This window comes from Marmota marmota, unplaced genomic scaffold (assembly GCF_001458135.2).
Source record: "Marmota marmota marmota unplaced genomic scaffold, marMar, whole genome shotgun sequence".
In the NCBI taxonomy this organism is placed as follows: Eukaryota; Metazoa; Chordata; class Mammalia; order Rodentia; family Sciuridae; genus Marmota; species Marmota marmota.
Genome location: NW_026000101.1, coordinates 8204625 through 8223805, shown reverse-complemented (window position 1 = coordinate 8223805; position 19181 = coordinate 8204625). Strand labels below are relative to the sequence as shown.

Here is a 19181-nt window from a genome sequence, read left to right as displayed (position 1 = left end):
AAAAAAAAAAAAAAAAAAAAAAAAAAAAAAAAAAAAAAAAAAAAAAAACCGTGATTAAATGCAAAGCCTGCACACGCAGGCATCCATACAGCACCTTCCTGCTCATAGACACGCGCTCTACCCGGAACGTTTACACAACAGCGCCCTGAGGAGGCGACAGACCAGAAGGTGAAACAAGCATGAACTCAGCTTTCAGCTACTCCAACATCAACTCTGACGTCTGGGGCACAAACCATCGAGGAAACAAAGGGGAAACCCTGAGTCAGGGCTGGCACCACACTCCTGCTCACTGGCCCCAGGGATGCGCCTCAGGGCGGGGGCGGAGCTGACCCGCCGAGTCCCGCCCCCGCCCACGCCCTCTAACTGTCCCTTCGCTGCGCCTTTCCAGTCAGGAAGCCGTACGAGGAGAGCGTCGCGTCGGACGCCAGCTGGCTGCCTTCCTCAGCGGCCCACGCTGCGTCATGCTGCCCCTCCGAAGCGTCCTAGCCCGGGCTCTGACCTCGCGAACGCTCGCGCTTCAGGTATCGGCCTCCGGGTGGGCGCGCCCTTTGCCAGGCGCAGGGCTGGGAGGGCGTGAGCCCTGCGCATGCGTGCCACGCGGTCAGCTCTGTCCGCTGAGGGTCCGCGCGCGTGGAGGAGGGGTCCTGGAGGGGCGGGGTCGTTTACCCACCGGAGCGAGGCTTTCTCTGGCTTGGGAGCCTGACCGCCCCGAGGTCGCTCCCGAAGCGCTAGCGGTTGCGGCTTTGCCGCCAGCACTTTGGCAGCTGTGGCTCCGGGAGCACTCGCCACTTCGTGGCGGGGCCCAGGCGCCGTTGGCCTCGCGTAGGTGTGGGTTTGAAGAGCCTTCGCTCCGTCCACACTGAAGGTGCTGGAAGAGGACCACCAACAAGGAGTGGCGACCCGACCGGCCTTCTCCTTTGTAACGAAGTACACAGCTTGCGAGCTGTAGGCCAGGGTCCCAGTGTGGGGCATCGTGCCCGCCCTCCCCGTGTCCTGCGGTGGTCCCCAAGCCCAGCAGGGACCTGAGCCTGAAGACCCTCAAACGTGACCTGCTTCAGCCTTAGATGAGAAAGGTCCAAAATGGAGCCAGGGATCAAGCCTGAACTGTGGGCACCTGCTTGTTCTGATTCATCCTAGGGAGTCTCTCCTTTCCATCTTGAGGCTTTTACTCCTTTCTCAGCCAGCAAGATGCTTGGTGTGGGCTTAGCCGCTTCTGGAGACAGACTTTCAGGAGAAGAGTAAGGAAGAGCCATTAATGGCCTTTCACCCCGTGTTAACAATGCAGTCTATTCTGCTCTCTCTAGTGGGGCAGGGCCAAGAATTATTTCTTTGCGACTTTTCTATTCTAGCAGCATTCTCGTATAAGTGAATTCTTAGTAATTGCTCACAAGAATTAATCCTAACTTGGTGATAAGGGAAGGTCAAATGGTGAAGATTTCTGCCCCAGCATATTTCTAACTAACTTTGCAACAAAAACCTACAAAATCTCTTCACTTCCTCACACATACACCCGTCTTTATCACTACGGTGTCCCTTCTGTGTATCGTCTCATTGAAAAATAATACAAATGCCCATTAGTCTACAGCTGATATATCTTACTTGTAATTTTTAGATTGTACATACTAGGTTATTGTTTATTCTACTAACATTATTATAATCTGGTTAAAATGCACAAAAAAAGAATATCTACCTGTGGCAGAGACTGCTGCGGTTGTTTTTGATAGAAAGCTTTGTCCTTTGGGCAATAGGAAAATAACTTAAGAGTTATGACAGTCATGAGTGGAATAAACTCAATTGAAATGATTATATTAAGTCTATACTCAACAATATAAGAATATATAAGAACAAAGCCTCCTGTTTCTCTAAACATGCAAGGTGGTCAGTGTAAGCACTAATTTGTCCATAGTTTTGTAGGGACCAAGTCTTCTTTAACAGATTTTTCTGGTATAATTACTTTGGAAATAGGCACCTACACCTACTAATCACACTTCATGAGTTTGTAAAGTGGAATGCTATATAAGTATCTGTATGTGTGCATTTTTAATATACACATATACGTACACAGATGATAATTCTGGCAAGTTATGATAATTCTGCCTAGTAAAAATTAAGTTCACTCAGAAATAGATTTAGAAATTTATATAGTGAGCATATAAACATTTTAACAAGTTAACGGTTCTTAAAAAAAATAATTCCCATCAAACCAATATAACTGGATGCATTAAATGCACTTTACATTGCATCTGTGTTAAGAACCTAATGATGATTCTGAAAATCCTGACTCCTTGAATTAAATCTTTTTCAGCATTCATAAAGTCTATCACTATATTACAATGGAGTTAGCACATAGTTTCCTAATGCTTACTTAAAATTCCAGTCTTATTTTTGGCCACTGGTTTACTTCATTTAATGTAGGAAATACTTTGACTTGAAGAGAAATTTCCATTTTTTAAGAAAATAAAAGTGGAATTTTCTATTAGTACTATATTTTAAAATAATTTTGCCTGCCAAAAGCATGCATACTGAATTTATAAAGTCCTTTCAGATGCATAACTCTACACATATGCTATCAACTAAAAATCAAATATTGGCTGAATAAAGGAAAGCTCTTTCTAAATTTATGGGAATTCTAATTATAGTTCTCCAGTACAGGAATATCATCAAGACACCAATGCCTTCATATGAGCAACTTCTCATGAAACAAATGACTAAAGGTTGTAAACCATTTCCAGTAAAGCAGCAGATATATATTCTGTGTGATTTTTATCTTTTTTAAATTTATTTTTTCTAACTCGTTATACATGACAACAAAATGCATTTTGATTCTTAGTACACAAATGGTGCACAATTGCACAATTTTTCATTTCTCTGGTTGTACACAAAATAGAATCACACCATTTGTGTATTCATACATGTACCCAGGGTAATGATGTCCATCTCATTCTACCATCTTTCCTACCCTTATGCCTCCTCCCTTCCCTACCACTCCTTTGCCTTATTCAAAGTTCTTCCATTCCTCCCATCCTGCCGCCTCCCCCACCCCACTCACACCACGCATTATGGATCAGCATCCACTTATCAGAGAAAACATTGGTTTTGTGGGCTTGGCTTCACTTAGCATGATATTCTTCAACTCCATCCATTTACCTGCAAATGCCATGGTTTTATTCTCTCTTAACACTGAGTAGTATTCCATTGTGTATATATACCAACTTTCTTAATCCATTTATCTATTGAAGGGCATCTAGGTTGGTTCCACAATTTAGTTATTGTGAATTGTGCTGTTATAAACATTGATGTGGCTACGTCACTGTAGTATGTTGATTTTCAGTCCTTTGGGTATAAACCCAGGAGTGGGATAGCTGGGTCAAATGATGGTTCCATTCTAAGTTTTCTAAGGAATCTCCATACTGCTTCCCAGATTGGTTGCAATACTTTGCAGTCTCACCAGCAATGTAGGAGTGTGCCTTTTCCCCCACATCCTTACCAACACTTATTGTTACCTGTATTCTTAATAACTGGCTTTCTGACTGGAGTGAGATGAAATCTTAGTTTTGATTTGCATTTCACTAATTGCTAGAGATGTTGAACATTTTTCATATGTTTGTTAACTGACAGTATATCTTCTGAGAAATGTCTGTTCAGTTTCTTAGCCCATTTATTGATTGGGTTATTTATGTTTTTGGTGCTAAGTTTTTTGAGTTCTTTATATACCTGGAGATTAGTGCTCTCTCTGATGTTTGTGTGGTAAAAATTTCCTCCTATTCTGTAGGCTCTCTCTTCACCTCACTGATTGTTTCTTTTGCTGACAAGAAGCTTTTTAGTTTGAATCCATCCCATTTATTGATTCTTGATTTTATTTCTTGCACTTTAGGAGTCTTATTCAGGAACTCATGGCCTAATCCAACATGATGAAGATTTGGGCCTACTTTTTCTTCTTTTGGGCATAGGGTTTCTGGTCTAATTCCTAGGTCCTTTGTCCACTTTGAGTTGAATTTTGTGCATGGTGAGAAATAGGGGCTTAATTTCATTTTGATGCATATGAATTTCCAGTTTTCCCAGCACCATTTGTTGAAGAGGCTATCTTTTCTCCAGTATATGTTTTTGGTGCCTTTGTCTAGTATGAGATAACTGTTTTTACGTGGGTTTGTCTCTGTGTCCTCTATCTGTACCATTTGGTATACCAATCTATTTTGGTGCCAATACAATGATGTTTTTGTTACTATTGCTCTGTAGTATAGTTTAAGGTCTGGTATTGTGATGCCACCTGCTTCACTCACTAAGTATTGCTTTGGCTATTCTGGTCTCTTATTTTTCCAGATGAATTACATGATAGCTTTTTCTATGAGGAATGTCATTGGAATTTTGATTGAAATTGCATTAAATCTGCATAGTGTTTTTGGTACTATGGTCACTTTACAATATTAATTCTGCCTATCCAAGAACAAGGTAGATCTTTCCATCTTGTAAGGTTTTATTTAATTTCTTTCTGTAGCGTTCTATAGTTTTCATTATAGAGTTCTTTCACCCCTTTCATTAAGTTGATTTCCAAGTTTATTTTTTTTTTTGAGGCTATTGTAAATGGAGTAGTTTTCCTAATTTCTGTTTAAAAAAAAATAGTGTACCACAATTAAGTGAGGTTCATCTGAGAGATGCAAGGTTGGTTCGACATAGAGAAATCATTAAATGTAATTCATCATCCCATCAATAGACTTAAAGATTAAGAATCATATCATCATAACAGATGCAGAAAAAGCATTTGACAAAATACAGCACCCCTTCATTTCAAAACACTAGAAAAACTAGGGAAAATGGAAACATCTCAACATTGTAAAAGTTATCTATGCTAAGGCCAAGGCCAACATCATTCTAAATGGAGAAAAATTGAAAGCATTCCCTCTAAAAACTGGAACACGACAGGATTGCCGTCTTTCACCACTTACATTTAACATAGTTTTTGAAACTCTAGCCAGAGCAATTAGAAAGACAAAAGAAATTAAAGGGATACAAATAGGAAAAGAAGAACTCAAACTATCACTTTTGGCTGACGACATGATTCTATACTTAGAGGATCTGAAAAATTCCACCAGAAACCTTCTAGAACTAATAAATCAATTCTGTAAAGTAGGATATAAAATCAACACCCATAAATCAAATGCATTTCTGTACATCAGTATTGAATCCTCTGAAAGAGAAATTAGGAAAACTACTCTTTTTACAATAGCCTCAAAAAATGATTTTTATCTTTAATCTCTGCATAACAAAAAGTCTATAGAGAATTGACAAGTACAAACATAGATTTGGTTATAACATAATAAATTCTCTCTCTCTAAAATCTTTAAATTTGTCTTATCTTTCTTCAGGTATGCTCATCTTTTGCTACAGGCCCCAGACAAAATGATGGAACATTCTATGAGTTTCATACCTATTCACTTAAACCCTCGAAGATGAATGAGTTCCTGGAAAACATCAAGAAAAACATGCATCTTCGGACAGCTCACTCTGAATTGGTTGGATGTTGGAGTGTAGAATTTGGAGGCAGAATGAATAAAGTGTTTCACATTTGGAAGTATGGTAGGAGTCATTCCACTTAAGTGTTTGTTATAGATTTTCATTCTGTTCCATGTTTCATGAAATTTAGTTCTTAAATCTATATTTATAAACTATATTTATAAATCTATATATTTATAGATACGTACAGGTTAAGTAAAATCTTAATTTAAAAAGGAATACAGTACCAAAAAAGTAAATTCAGTGATTACTCTCACCAATGGTCTACTTCTAACAATTCCTTGCTCAAAGTCTTATATTACCATAACTTGGAAAACATTAATTCTCATATATGAAATGATAAAATTATAAACTAGCTTTAACACTCAGAAAATTTAGAATGGTTTATTACAAAGATGGTTGATAAAAATTTTAAGGTGGTGTTTGAAAAAGCCCAAACGTGTTAAGATCACAAAAGGAAAGAGGAAGTCTAATAATTTAAAAATTTAGGGCCATTAAGTAAATTGAGATTTAGAGAGGATCACAGATTTTAAACTTCATTCAACCATGAGATTTAATATTTCCATTATGTTTAGAAACCAATTTTTTGTTTCATTTCTTACACCCCAGAGTTTCAAGGAATTTACTTTCATACTACTCAAAAGGAAAAGGAATCAGTTCTTCCCATGTCACACTGACCTACCCCTGAGGAAGGAAAAGAAGTTTCAAGAGTCACCAGAATGTTTGTTTCTCCACAATCTAGTCTGTTAGGGTCATATCAGGACTTGTGGATATCCAAAGACCTGGTAATAATTTTATTTACAATTTGATCATCAGTGTCCAGATTAATATTCATAAATGTTTTATTATGAAAAATATTCATTCTACACCTAACTATGGGCACAGTGTAGGGTTTTTACCTAGTGTAGTAAAACAAGCCCCATTAAAACACAACTTGTGCTTTAGATGTGCTACAAGTTAAATCATGGCCCACTAAGAAAACTAATGAAGTCCTGATATACCTCACTTAAGCTGTGAGATAGGTGTTATTCATTATCACCATCATAAACCATATAAAACTTTTATCATTAGTCTTATAAGGTCTTCATAGTAAATACAATGCTAGGCCCATATATGGGTAAATGTCGATACCTGTTGGAATAACTCAGAAGAAAAATAAGTGCTGGGGGGAAAATGGCTGGTAATAAGTAAGAGAATCAACACTATTTTTTGAAGGCTCTTTGTTCAAAGGAGAAGAGACTCACCAAATACATTTTAATTTCATTTATTGTAATTTGATTCAAGGTTTATTTTGACCTGGGCACCTGCCACCACCAAAGAAAGATCTTTCTCTGAACTAGCACTATCAGTTAAATGCCTCAACTGAATTAATTAGTCCACAAATGTTGATACTAACTGGGTGCTAAACATTGTTCTAGGCTCTTTTTGTGTATTAATTCAGTTAACCTTCACAACAATGTTATATTCTCTCCATTATACAGACTGAAAAACAGAATGCAGAAAGATACAGTAACTTACCTAATTCACACAAGTTTCTGCAAAGTCATAGAACCCATGAAGCCAATTCTGTGACATTTTGTATTTCTATTCCCCTTAAGCCCAAGAACAACTTGAGGACAGATGTCACATCTTTTCGTGTTGATATCTCCAAAGGCATAACAATGTTCCTCTATGCTGCAGGTGAATGTTGTTTGGATGAAATCCAGAGAAGCATAGGTGATTTTAAGTTGTAAATGTTTCTTTTTCTTAATTCTTTTCTCCCATAGAGAATTTTGCTCATCGAACTGCAGTTCAGAAAGCCTTGGCTAAAGATAAGGAATGGCAAGAACAATTCCTCATTCCAAATTTGGCTCTCATTGATAAGCAAGAGAGTGAGATTACTTACCTGGTGCCATGGTGCAAATTAGAAAAGCCTCCAAAAGAGGGTAAGTCACTTTCCTTCTTCACCACTTAGAATTTAGATGAATGAAATACTAAAGATCTTAAGTGATAAAAGGTGAAGTTCCACTGGCAAACAAGGAAATTAATCCTTTGTTTTATGGGAACATACTGTGGTTATTAAGATAAAACGAAGTTGAATCTTCCAGCTTCTGCTTAAAATGAGAATTAAATAATGAGGAATTTTTCCAAATTGAAATTTTACACATTGCTAAGTTTAGCTGTTACAGAAAAAGTCTACATAGTCAGTTAAAGATGAGAAATTTCACATTAGAAATAGGGACCACATGTGGGAAAATAAAGAATAATTTTAAGATAACATAAATATTTAAATAAGAATATTTTCCACAAAATATAATTAATCTTAAGTCATTAGTACACCTTTGCTTATAAAATTAACTATTTGAGGGGGGTGAATTAACTGAATCTACCAAGCTATATCACTATAGTTTTTGTGTCTAACTTTTGTGTCTTCCTCTTTCTTCTCAGTTTGAAAATAATTCCTTAAGATATATCTTCTTGCTGATTTCACTTCTTGATGATTTAAAGAAACTATTGCTTCAATCCAGTATTAAACCAAGGTCAGAATAGAAAAATCAATTTAGATTTATTTTATTTCCAACTCTGTTTTTAGACTACACTACAAAGAAACTTGACAAGAATTATTTAGATCCTACTTAGATCTCTTTCTCTGTCAGCACTATGTAGATAAAATAGTTGACTTCTCAGTGTCTAACTTTGATCCTCTTCCTCTTTTTTATTAACCTGAGTAATCTTTGCATGTTTTCCTGTACCTTTCAAATCTACTTGTCTCTAGTTTCTTTCTACCAGTCCTTTATTTCTGTCCAGAAGATAAGATACATTTCAACTACATACTTGGATATTTAGGGACAATAAAATCTCATTAGGTTTGTTTGGGTTTTTTTCCTCCAAAACTTAGAGACATTTCTTTATTTTCATTGTTTTCTATGTTCTTCCTGTTAGAAAAAGAAACTTAAGGAGAGAGAAATATAAATGGAAAAAAGTACAAATTGGAAAGAAGAATGAAAATATAGGAGACATTGGAAAATTATTTTATTCTTTTCTGAAAGTATAGACTTGGCTCAAAAATCCAATTTCATTATAAATTCTTAATATCTGTTTTATTAATAGATTTTTATATTAAAATATTTCAGATCATAGTTTATATATTTATAACTCCAGACTTTTTATCATCTGCATGATAACCAAAGCAAAGAAAAATAATGCAAATACAATAAATATGTCTATGTAACCATATATGATCCTCTAAATCTGTATTTGTAGATTAGTTTTCCATGGAAACAAGACAGACATGATTAGAAAATGCTGGAATGTCTTCTGTAAAATAGTCCTTTTTCTTTCTATTTTAGGAGTCTATGAATTGGCTTCTTTTCAGATGAAACCTGGTGGCCCAGCTCTGTGGGGTGATGCATTTAAAAGGGCAGTTCATGCCCATGTAAATCTAGGCTATACAAAATTAGTTGGTGTTTTCCATGCAGAATATGGAGCACTCAACACAGGTATAGTTATCTGTTTCATCTATAAAATTTCAGTGGTGATCTACTAATAAGTTCCTTGGATACGTTTCTCTCTCTCATACTGTACATTTTATTTTTTATTGCCAAATTTTTGTATTTTTGTCAATTTTAAGGGTTGAAAAAACCTGTGTCACATCTTTTTATTTAGAATGTTAACATCTTTATGAAGCCTTTTCAAACACAAAACTGCTATTTTCCTGATTATCAAAATGATTAAATTTTAATAGGTGCCAGAATCTCAAGAAATAACCTATTCCTTTTAAATATTTTTTCTTCTGAATTTTTTTATTGATTTTTGAAACAACATTTCTGGGGAGATTGTTTCTGAGTAAAAACATAATTTATTTATTCATTCCTGTATTAATTAATTTATTTATACTAAAGTCGCCCCATAAAAATTCACCCATTTTTATTTGGGGCATGTATTTATATACATGTATGTACATATCCATTGGTAAATTTGTAAATATAAATTTCTTTAATAAAATACGTATTTGGAGTATTTAACTTTTAAATGTATTTTTTTGTGTGCATAGCCCTGGTGATTGAACTCAGGACGATGCACATGCTAGGCAATGCTCTACCACTGGACTATATCCCCAGCCCAGAGTATTTTAACTTTTAAATTTGAAAGATATTACCATCAGAATTTCAAGATTTTTTTTGACAAATTCTGAAAATACTTGTAAAGCTTATCTGAAAGGACAGATGACAAAGAATAGCTAGTAAATATTTGAAAGACTGATAATACACAGTTACCTTTTATCTTCTCTATTTTATGTACAATGGAAATCTGAAACCTAATATAGTCAGTGCTGAGCTTCCAACTCAACACAGAAAATTCATCTCTTTTCTGAAATGCATGGACCAGAAGTATGTCAGATTTTTGATTTTTGGATTAGGGATATTCAGCCTGTTTATCATAAGAAAATGGTCATAATATACAAAAACAGATGTATAGTTACGTTGGAAAATAATGGAGGAGAAAAATTATTATAAAAATTATCTCATACTATATGCTAAAATAAAACCAAGACTTTAATAGATTTCAATGAGAAAATTTAATTCATAGAGTTGCTAAAACTTTATGTAGATGAACTTACTTAAAACTATGAATGGGGACTATATTCCTAAGCTAAAAATGGAAACAAAAATGAAGAAAAAAATTGATGACTTTATTATAAAAAGGCTCAAACTCTCTATATGTGGAACAAATCATCATAAGTTAAATTCAAAAGGAAATGAAAATTTATGTAAAGGTAGTAACACATATGACTGTCAAATATAAAAGAAGAGGCAGATTAAAAATAGTAAGCAGATATCACTTTTTACTTAATGTAGACTTGCTTACATGGGTATAATGTTAGATCAGGAGTAAATAAGTACTCATATAATATATAGGGTTCACATTAATCTTTCCTTCCCAAATTGGGCCATATAAATAAAAAATTATTTTCATTGTCTTTGGCAGTATTCTAGAAAATATGCAGGAGTGCATATATTTATAAGGGCTTTCAGTTATATACGAAAGAAATTTGAAAGTATGTAAAGTAGTCATATTTGAGTGATGAGATTAAAGATTACTGAAAGTCTGTCTTTTAATCTCTGATATTGTGTATGTATGATTTTTATAACTTTTTTATTCTTAAATTCATTTTCAGTATCCTAAGAAAATGTGGCATGATGAGTATAAATCAGTACAACTTCTTTTTATATTTATCTTCCATTTTAGGAAGACAGTGTATAATACATACAATATATAGACAGTATAATATATACACTATTTGAAAATTTAAAATATATATGTATATAAGATATACTCCTTGGATCTCTCACTTTACATTTTAGGAGATTTTGTTAAGGAAATAAACAGATATAAACAGCCTGGATTTAATCCCAGCACCATTGCTTAGTAATTTTATGACTTTGGGTAAGTTAACCTCACTGGGCCTTAGTTTCCTCATCTATACAATGATGATAGTAATAACCTACCATCTAGATTATTATGAGGACTAAATGAGTTAACACATGAAAAATGTTTAAAATCAAGCAAGGTATTACACATGTGAAATCCTAGCTATCAGGAGACTGAGGCATGAGGATTACAACTTCAAGGCCAGTCTGGGCAACTTAGCAAGATTCTATCTAAAAATAAAAATAAAAAGCACTACAAATATAATTCAGTGGTAGAGCACATACTTAGCATGCCCAAGGCCCGACAGGTTCCATCACTAGAGACAAACACATTCCAGGCAATTAAATGTTAGCAGTAGTAGTCACCATCATCATTATTATAGACACATACATAGGTGTGTTCAAATGAAATTTATGTAAATATTGTTTATATAATAAATAATGTGGTATGACCTTCTTTATGTAATATATTTTGTGATATAGAAATATGCTATATATATTTGTAGTATAAAATGTATGCATAGATATAAATATATGTATAGATATGTCTATAAATATTCATATATTTCATATACATAACAACGTATATATAATATGTATTAGTATGGAAAGACATAAACCAAATATAAAACTAGTTATTTCTGGGAAGTACAGAAATGATTCCTAGCTTCTCTTTGTGTTTATCTGTATTTTTCTATACCTCTACTTTGTATTACATTGCAATTATAAAAAAATGTATAAATAATTATATACAAGAATATTTATTCCAGAATTTTATAGAATAGTGAAATATTGGAAATAATCTAAATGGCCAACAATAAAGATTAGTATAAAAAGTTGCTGTGTATTATGAAGGAATCCATATCATCATTAAAAAATATTATTGCCACAGAAGATAATCACTGTTAATTTTAAAGAATCTGTTAGTAAGCATAATATACAATAGACCCTAAGTTAACTTTTAAAGGAAATGCCCTAGGGGTTTTCTCTAGGTAGTTAACATTATGCTATTTTTTGTTTTCCTGTTTGTTTCATATAAATTTTCTATAATAAACACAATTTTTTATAACCTTGGTTTTTTGCAATAAAGTCAACTGTAGTGGGAAGTCATGAAATTTGAGTGTGTCTTTAACTGTCTTACCTTACTTTCCTTTTCCAGCTTTCTGTTTTTACACCTAAAAAGAGAGAGAGAGAGAGAGAGAGAGAGAGAGAGAGAGAGAGTGTTTGATTAATTCATGTATAAATTTCTTTCTCAAGTCTCTGATTCCTCTGAAATCTTATCATCTAAATATTTATTTACTGACATTTTAATTTAAAATAATAGGATTTTTTTACTCACTCTCACTTTAAGAATTATTCTTTTGCCCATGGTAATGGCAATGTCATACTCTTTAGAAACAATTTTGGTTTATTTCTGCAGTTCATGTTCTTTGGTGGAATGAGAGTGCAGATAGTCGTGCAGCTGGGAGGCATCATTCCCATGAGGATCCCAGAGTCGTGGCAGCTGGTAAGCTATTTCACTAGGCATGGGTTATTTTTACAATAAACTTGATTTGCTCAATAACTTTATATGCCTTCTTATGAAATGTTTTTCCAGTTCGGGAAAGTGTCAACTACCTAGTGTCTCAGCAGAATATGCTTCTGATTCCTGCATCATTTTCACCATTGAAATAGTGTTCTACTGAAACACAAAAGATTTCATTAATTGGTATAAAATGTGTTTGCTAATGGTGTTTAAGTTCTCCCAAGAGAATTATTCTCACTTTTATTTTAAGGAGGTGATAAATTAATTTACTATGTCCCTTGCATTTTATAAAGCTCTCCCTTGTTTGTCACCACCACTTTAGGAAGTAAAAAGTTCATTTTTCCCAAGGCATTTCAATATCTATCACACATTAAAAATATCTACCATTTGGAAAATAATGTTATTCAGTCCTGAGATTAAAAATCTTTGAGGACTCTTTGGTTTACATGCTGAAATGCCTTCATTTATAATTAATTGTACTAATATTTACTTCATTTTGCATTCTACTTAACAAAGATACTTGCCACTATGTCAAGATCTTGATTTTTCATTCATTTCAGAGAATGTCTTCTGTATGTTGACAAACCTTTATTCAAATACTAATGTTATATTTCCATGATTGAAACAATAGTTTTAAATTATTAATATACATTGTCAAACTTTTAATCGTGTCTGTTTTCCTGATTTTCCAAATTTTTGTCAAGTAAAGTTTATTTTGTAATATCAAATGGTATTCATGAGAATATTAAACATATTTATTTGTCATGGAAAAGTACATTATCATTTGTGTCATCTGTGTTAATTATGGTCACACATTAGCTCTATTGTCACTGAACTGGAAAATAAAATTATTAGGTCCTGGTATTTAAAGTCTTTGAAGACTCTTTGGTTTGTATGCTGAAATGTCTTCATTTATAATTAATTTTACAAATATTTACTTTATTTTGGATCCTACTTAACATAAGATGCTTGAGATATCTTTGTTTGAATGTGATCTTCATGGATATGGAAATGTTTGACCTAATAAAAGCCTACCTGTATATTCTGATTATTTTTCTAAGTTTTATATTTTTATCATCTCTGAAGCTGTTGCTTTAACAGTATGCTACCAAACTCAGGATGAGACTTCTTTAGTACTTCCACAGATGTGCTACAAATTTAGTTTTTGTTTTGAGTGCTTCCAACTTAAAAGAGATTTCATACTTCCAAGTTTCCTCATAGCTGTATTTACAACTATATTATTTTAATTTTTTATTGATTTTATTATGTTAATTCTTAACATGTATTGAAAATATAACATAATGAATTATGTCTGAGATAAAATTGAAAAACAAGAAGTATGTCACTTCTCACTTATTGAGCCCTCAGAAATCCAAAGGACAGATTAATTTCATAGTAAGGCAAAGAATACTTTTGACTCTGGAGGTAAAATCCTATCAAAGACATTAGAGCCATTAGCTCTGATTTATATTTAAGAGTTTTTTTCTTGATGTTCCTTTGAAAAGATTTCACATAGGAAACTGGGTGGTGGAGATAGTATTAATTGCAGTCACTGTGGACAGACTTTCTCTCTAGTATGAGACAAGCTTCTATATCCAAACCATTGGGGTCATGGAAGTGTACAACTGCCTCTGCCTTTCCCTTTTCCATACATCTTGTGTTCAGTTTGAACACTTGCTGGTAAGAGCCAGTCATTTTTTGCTTATACACACCAATTTATGGCCTTGATGGAGATTTATAGACAGGCAGTGTTATTAACATACAGACAAAATAGGAAGCTAGCAGGCTTCACTCCATTGATGAACTTCAATCATCCCTGGCATGAGAGTAACTATAAGGGTCTGCTTCTGTTCTGCTCAAGAGTTCTATGGGTCCTGGACCTTGGGGAAATGGCACAAAGGAAAGCTGAGAAGCAATAATAGAGATAATTTTTGAGGCAGCCATGTAAGGTACTTCGTTTTCCAGTGGTATAAATTGACTTTAAGAATTATTCTTTTCCCTAGTCTTCCTTAGTTCCTGATGGTCCTTCAAAACCCAGAAGGAAAAGAAAGGAATATAGGCAGTTTTGATACCTCTATTATTCCAGTCCTTCTTGGGCCCATGCCAAAGGCCTGAATACTTCTTGAGTCCCTATGATCAACTGGAAATCTGACTTTGGGGAAAGAGTAAGTAGGAGATGAAAAACATTCCTTGAATGAGCCAAATGTTAAAAACCACCTTACAGATCAAAGTTTGACCAACTAGAAGCTTTTTCATTTCAAAGTAATATTTGCATTATACATGACATATTTGTACATCATGCCTCTTTCTCTGAAATTCATGCTCATTATCACTCCAGCACATTCTTACCATCTGAAGTCATTGAGAACTACTAACCTAGAGACTCAGCTGACCAAGGTGTTGGGAAGAAAATTTAAAAAAGCATTCTAGAGCATCAGCTAAGTATTCAACAGTGTACTATGATGTCTGGAAACTATAAGGCTGTTAAAAAAAAAATTCCACAGTCAAAATAGGCTCAGTTGTCCCAGGGCTCTCCTCATGATTCCATGTATTAGAGTCCATCTGTGAGAAAGGATCTAAAACACTTTATGTACATCATTTCACTTAATCCTAACAACAAAGTTTTATGAGTAACATTAACATTATATTTTATATAAACAAGAACTTTAAAAGGATAAAGGGTTGTCTCTGATCAAGCAACTAGTAAGTGGCAGAAGTCAAATTTGAATCCATACTTTGTTTCATTCTAGACCAGCCTGCCTCAAACTTTTAGCTGAAAATTGAATATTCACCGATAGCTCTCGCCATCATGTCTAGTTAGGGATAACATCCTAACTTTGCAGTAGAAACATCAAGCCATAATCTGACAATCCCCCCAGGGGGTGCACTATTTGTAGGCCTTCATCTCCTCTAATCAATGATGATAAAGCATGGACTACAATTAGTAAAGAGTTACCTTTTGGCTATGATCTGCACATACATTTTCACTAGGTAATCTGAGATGTTCCTTCCCATCAGATTCTGAAGGATGTCTGCAGTGTTCTGTTTTCTCTGTCACCACATAAAAATCAAGCATGTGTGTCTTCTTAGACAAGAATTGGCACAAAAAACATATCAAGGGCTACAGTGACACATGTTCTTCCAACACATGCCATTATATGACTGGAGCCCTAACCACAGGGCCCAGGCATCACCCTCCACCAACCACCACCAAGATCTGGTCCATGCTGCCCTCAGTACTGGTCGTTCATATATAGCATGCCAAGATCTTCCCTGGGGAATTACTCTAAATAGCTAAACAATAAGCACTGAGATGTGATTTTTCTTCACCACAAGAGATGTTAAGGAGCAAAATTGTAAACTATGCCTATTGAGTTTTTGTGTTCATTGGGGTTATACTGATGTCTGGATTAGCAGTTATGTTAGGGTGGTAACCATGACTTCCCACATCCACTTAAAATCGATTGTCCTTACCTTGCAACCTATATGCTGATAAAATTGCAGAGAGCCATCACAATCAATACCCCATTCCTGAAATTGTCAGGAAAAAAAATGGCTCAGATGTCCTTCCCAAAGTTAGAATATCAGAGAATGACAGAATTGATAAGGCCTACAAAAGTTTTCTGATTCAGCCTCCCTAATCCAGAAGTGAAGAAAGAGGCCTACGTGGGCTGGGGATATAGCTCAGTTGGCAAACTGCTTGCCCTGCATGCACAAGGCCCTGGGTTCAATCCCCAGCACCACAAAAAAAAAAAAAAAAAAAAAAAGAGAAAGAGGCCTATGTGTTAATTTCACCTGTAGAAGGCCCATAGCTAACTTGTGGCAGTTAGATGTTAGATCTGCGACAGTCTCCTATGGCTCCACCACTTTGGAACAGGCCATAGCATGTCTTCCATAGCCCATTCATCCAGAGTATTTTGCTCTGATTTTAACTAAAACAAACCTATGCTGATCTCAAGAAGAGAAAAAAACTAAGTTCCCTCACACAGAGGCACAATGTGGTCCAAAACTCCTCCCCTCGAAGCTCATATGCTTTTTAAGATCACAGCTCAAACATGACATGATATTTCATTCATTCCTGATCACAAACAGAAACTACCAGCCCACCCCTCCATTTGCTCAGTTATACACTAAAGCACTACAACCAAAGTCAACAAAAGCATAGGTACAAATATCCTCAGAAAGAATGAGTTTTTATATACAAGGAACAACAGGGGATGCAGTAGGGCTAGAAGGTGATGAACTAAAAGGAGGAATAATGGGAAATGAGGAAGAGGGAAACAGAGGAGTCAGATGACACAGGCCTGTTCAATGTGCTAAAAATCTTCTGGAGAATGACAAGACTCACTTCAGTTTTGAAAATGAGTACAGAACTGGAGGAAGAGAGGGAATGAGAGTGAGCTGTAGTCTGAATGTCTGAATCTTAACCCCCAAGGTTGTGGGACTAGGAGGTGGGATCTGTGGGGAGGTGATTAGGTCTTAACAGGATTAGTGCCCTTATAAGAAGGACCCAGAGAGTGCCTTGCCCATTACAACATGTAAGGATACAGTAAAGCAGCAAATATATAAAGAGCAGATCTTTACACCAGACACCAAATCTGCCAGCATCCTGATCTTGGAATCTGCAGCCTCCAGAAGTATGAGAATAAATGTTTGTTGTTTATAAACCACTCATCTTGTTGTGTGTTGTTAAAATAGCAGCCTGAGTGGAATAAGACACAGTGCTTGGTATAGGAAAGCTAGGTTGTTTAAAATACCCCAGGAGATTTTATCTCAGACTTAAGCTCTGAATTACTGAGAAAACATCAGCAAGTCACTTGCCCTCTCTGTAGGATTATTTTCTTCACTAGTAAAATTAAAATATGAGTTGTTTCATTGAGTTGTACCTATGTCTCTTCCAGTTCCAGAATTCTATAAAGAGCCACAATATTTATGTTATTTTCATATGTATTGAATAATCCATCAAATGAATAATTTTGAGGTTTGTTATCTTTAACGTTCCTTAAATAAATAGAAAAGCCAAACTAGTAACAGTACCCTCTTGTAGTGCAAACTTTCAAAAGATGACTGGTGAGAAAAATTTAAATACCCATGGGCATGTCCTAGTCAGATTTCCCTCAATCCCAACACAGATTCAAACACTTTAACATTTGAATTTCATTCAAAGTTGTCAGGGCAGAGTCTCTTCCTTCATTTAGTCTCCAACACACATCAGTGGTGTTCTTCACTAACACAGAACTCTTCGCATCAGGTGCAGTGTCTCTTTTGTCTTTGTACCCAGGGAGTTGAAAACATGCCATCACTGGACTCATAATTGCCTACCTATTCTCATGGTCTTTACTCAGTGATCTGACTTACATTCCCCCACCAACATAGTTGGAATCCTGAGTCATCACTGAATTTATATAGGCCTTAAAAAGGGATTCTGATGGACAGTATAATAAAAATATGAAACTCTTAAGAAGAAATTGATTATTATAAAAAGTTAATGTATGATATTTTCAGGTTTCATGGGAAGAATTAAACAAAACTTCAGATTATATATAATGAAAGCCTGTTGTAACAGGTAGGTGAAAGACTTGGGAAAAGTGGAAGAAGGAGAAAGCATTTGACAAGTAAATATGAAGTGCTACATAAATCTTAATGTTCTAAAGCAGTGAAAAAAGGTCTATAATGATTTGCTTCCCAGGATGTTAGACTCTCCAAATGTTTACTCCCAGATGTTCTGAGTAAGTTACTATAGTTACTCTCTTTAAAATAAAAAATAACTCAAAGGGCAAATGATGATGATAATGTGGCATGTAGCTGATAAATTTAGTGTATCAGAAATCAAAGCAGGTGACAAGCATAAGAAGCCAGCCATGGAGAATCTCGTGGCCAACATGGCATTCTCCATACTTTAGGTCCCAAAGCAAGGGTGTTCTGGAGAGGGTATTCAAGAGTTCCTGGGAGCCTATGTCTTCAGAAGCATTATTACTGTAACTACAAGCAAATTCAGTAATTCATTCAAATCAGGAATTGGGAGGAAGAAATGTTTTTCTACATAGAATAATCTACTAAGCACTTTCTGGGAGCCAGGTTTTAAAATCAAAATGAATAAAATATAGAAACCACCTATGAAAAACTGAGACTCTGCCCAAATATTTGGCATCAAGGTAATATAGAATACTCCAAATTAGAGGTTTTATAAATATGTATGAAGGTATGTGTATATGTGTGTGTATTAAATGTCAGTATATTAAAAATCAGTATTTAGAAGGGGCTTTCACAATTATCCATTATCGACATACATCAGGATTTTCCTGGAAAAGGTATACAGATTTTATTGACCAAGTAGTTGCATTGAAAATAGAAAGCACAAACAATAATGGGTATAGGTAACAAACACAAAATAAACTGTGTTCTATAGCTCTGGGAAACACAACCTAAGCTTGGAAAACAGAGTTCGAAGAAAGCAAATGAGCTAATAAATACATGAGTGCATGCGTGTGTGCGTGTGTGTAGGAATTTTGTTTAAAAAAGCTTCCTTTCTCTTCTGTATTACTGGCATACTTCCCTTTCAGCAGAGCCGTTAATCTTACAGGACTAAAAATAAAAAGCTTGCCTAACAACATTCATATAATTCGTTTGTTCTTAATTAAAGCACTAGATTGCTATGGAGTTAAAGATATTTTTGTCTAAAGAATACAAACTAGCTAATAAGTACAGCTTAACAGATAGCAATTATGAGAATC

General features: G+C 35.0%; 1 protein-coding gene and 1 long non-coding RNA gene across 6 annotated transcripts in view; one reads left to right on the top strand and one right to left on the bottom strand.

The window, feature by feature from the left end:
- LOC125610677 overlaps positions 1-19181 on the bottom strand; it is a 39829-nt gene that overhangs the window by 10913 nt on the left and 9735 nt on the right. For 2 of the 3 annotated variants that reach the window (XR_007340673.1, XR_007340674.1), the window contains one exon: positions 12064-12097. This is a non-coding gene — a long non-coding RNA (uncharacterized LOC125610677). Of the gene's footprint in view, positions 1-7029; positions 7317-12063; positions 12098-19181 lie in introns of all 3 variants that reach the window. The other variant, XR_007340672.1, reaches the window with a different exon arrangement.
- LOC107147733 (protein NipSnap homolog 3A-like) lies at positions 293-18032 on the top strand. 3 transcript variants are annotated; one of them, XM_048783277.1, is made up of 6 exons: positions 300-521; positions 5364-5574; positions 7278-7436; positions 8841-8990; positions 12343-12429; positions 17953-18032. In XM_048783277.1, exons 1-6 carry the CDS (start codon positions 462-464, stop codon positions 18015-18017), a joined length of 732 nt encoding a protein of 243 aa, XP_048639234.1. In that variant the 5' UTR covers positions 300-461; the 3' UTR covers positions 18018-18032. The 3 variants fall into 3 exon arrangements, with proteins under 3 accessions (XP_048639235.1, XP_048639234.1, XP_015347723.1); XM_015492237.2 differs by lacking the exon at positions 17953-18032 and adding an exon at positions 12520-13495 and having other exon boundaries at positions 304-521; XM_048783278.1 differs by lacking the exons at positions 8841-8990; positions 17953-18032 and adding an exon at positions 12520-13495 and having other exon boundaries at positions 293-521.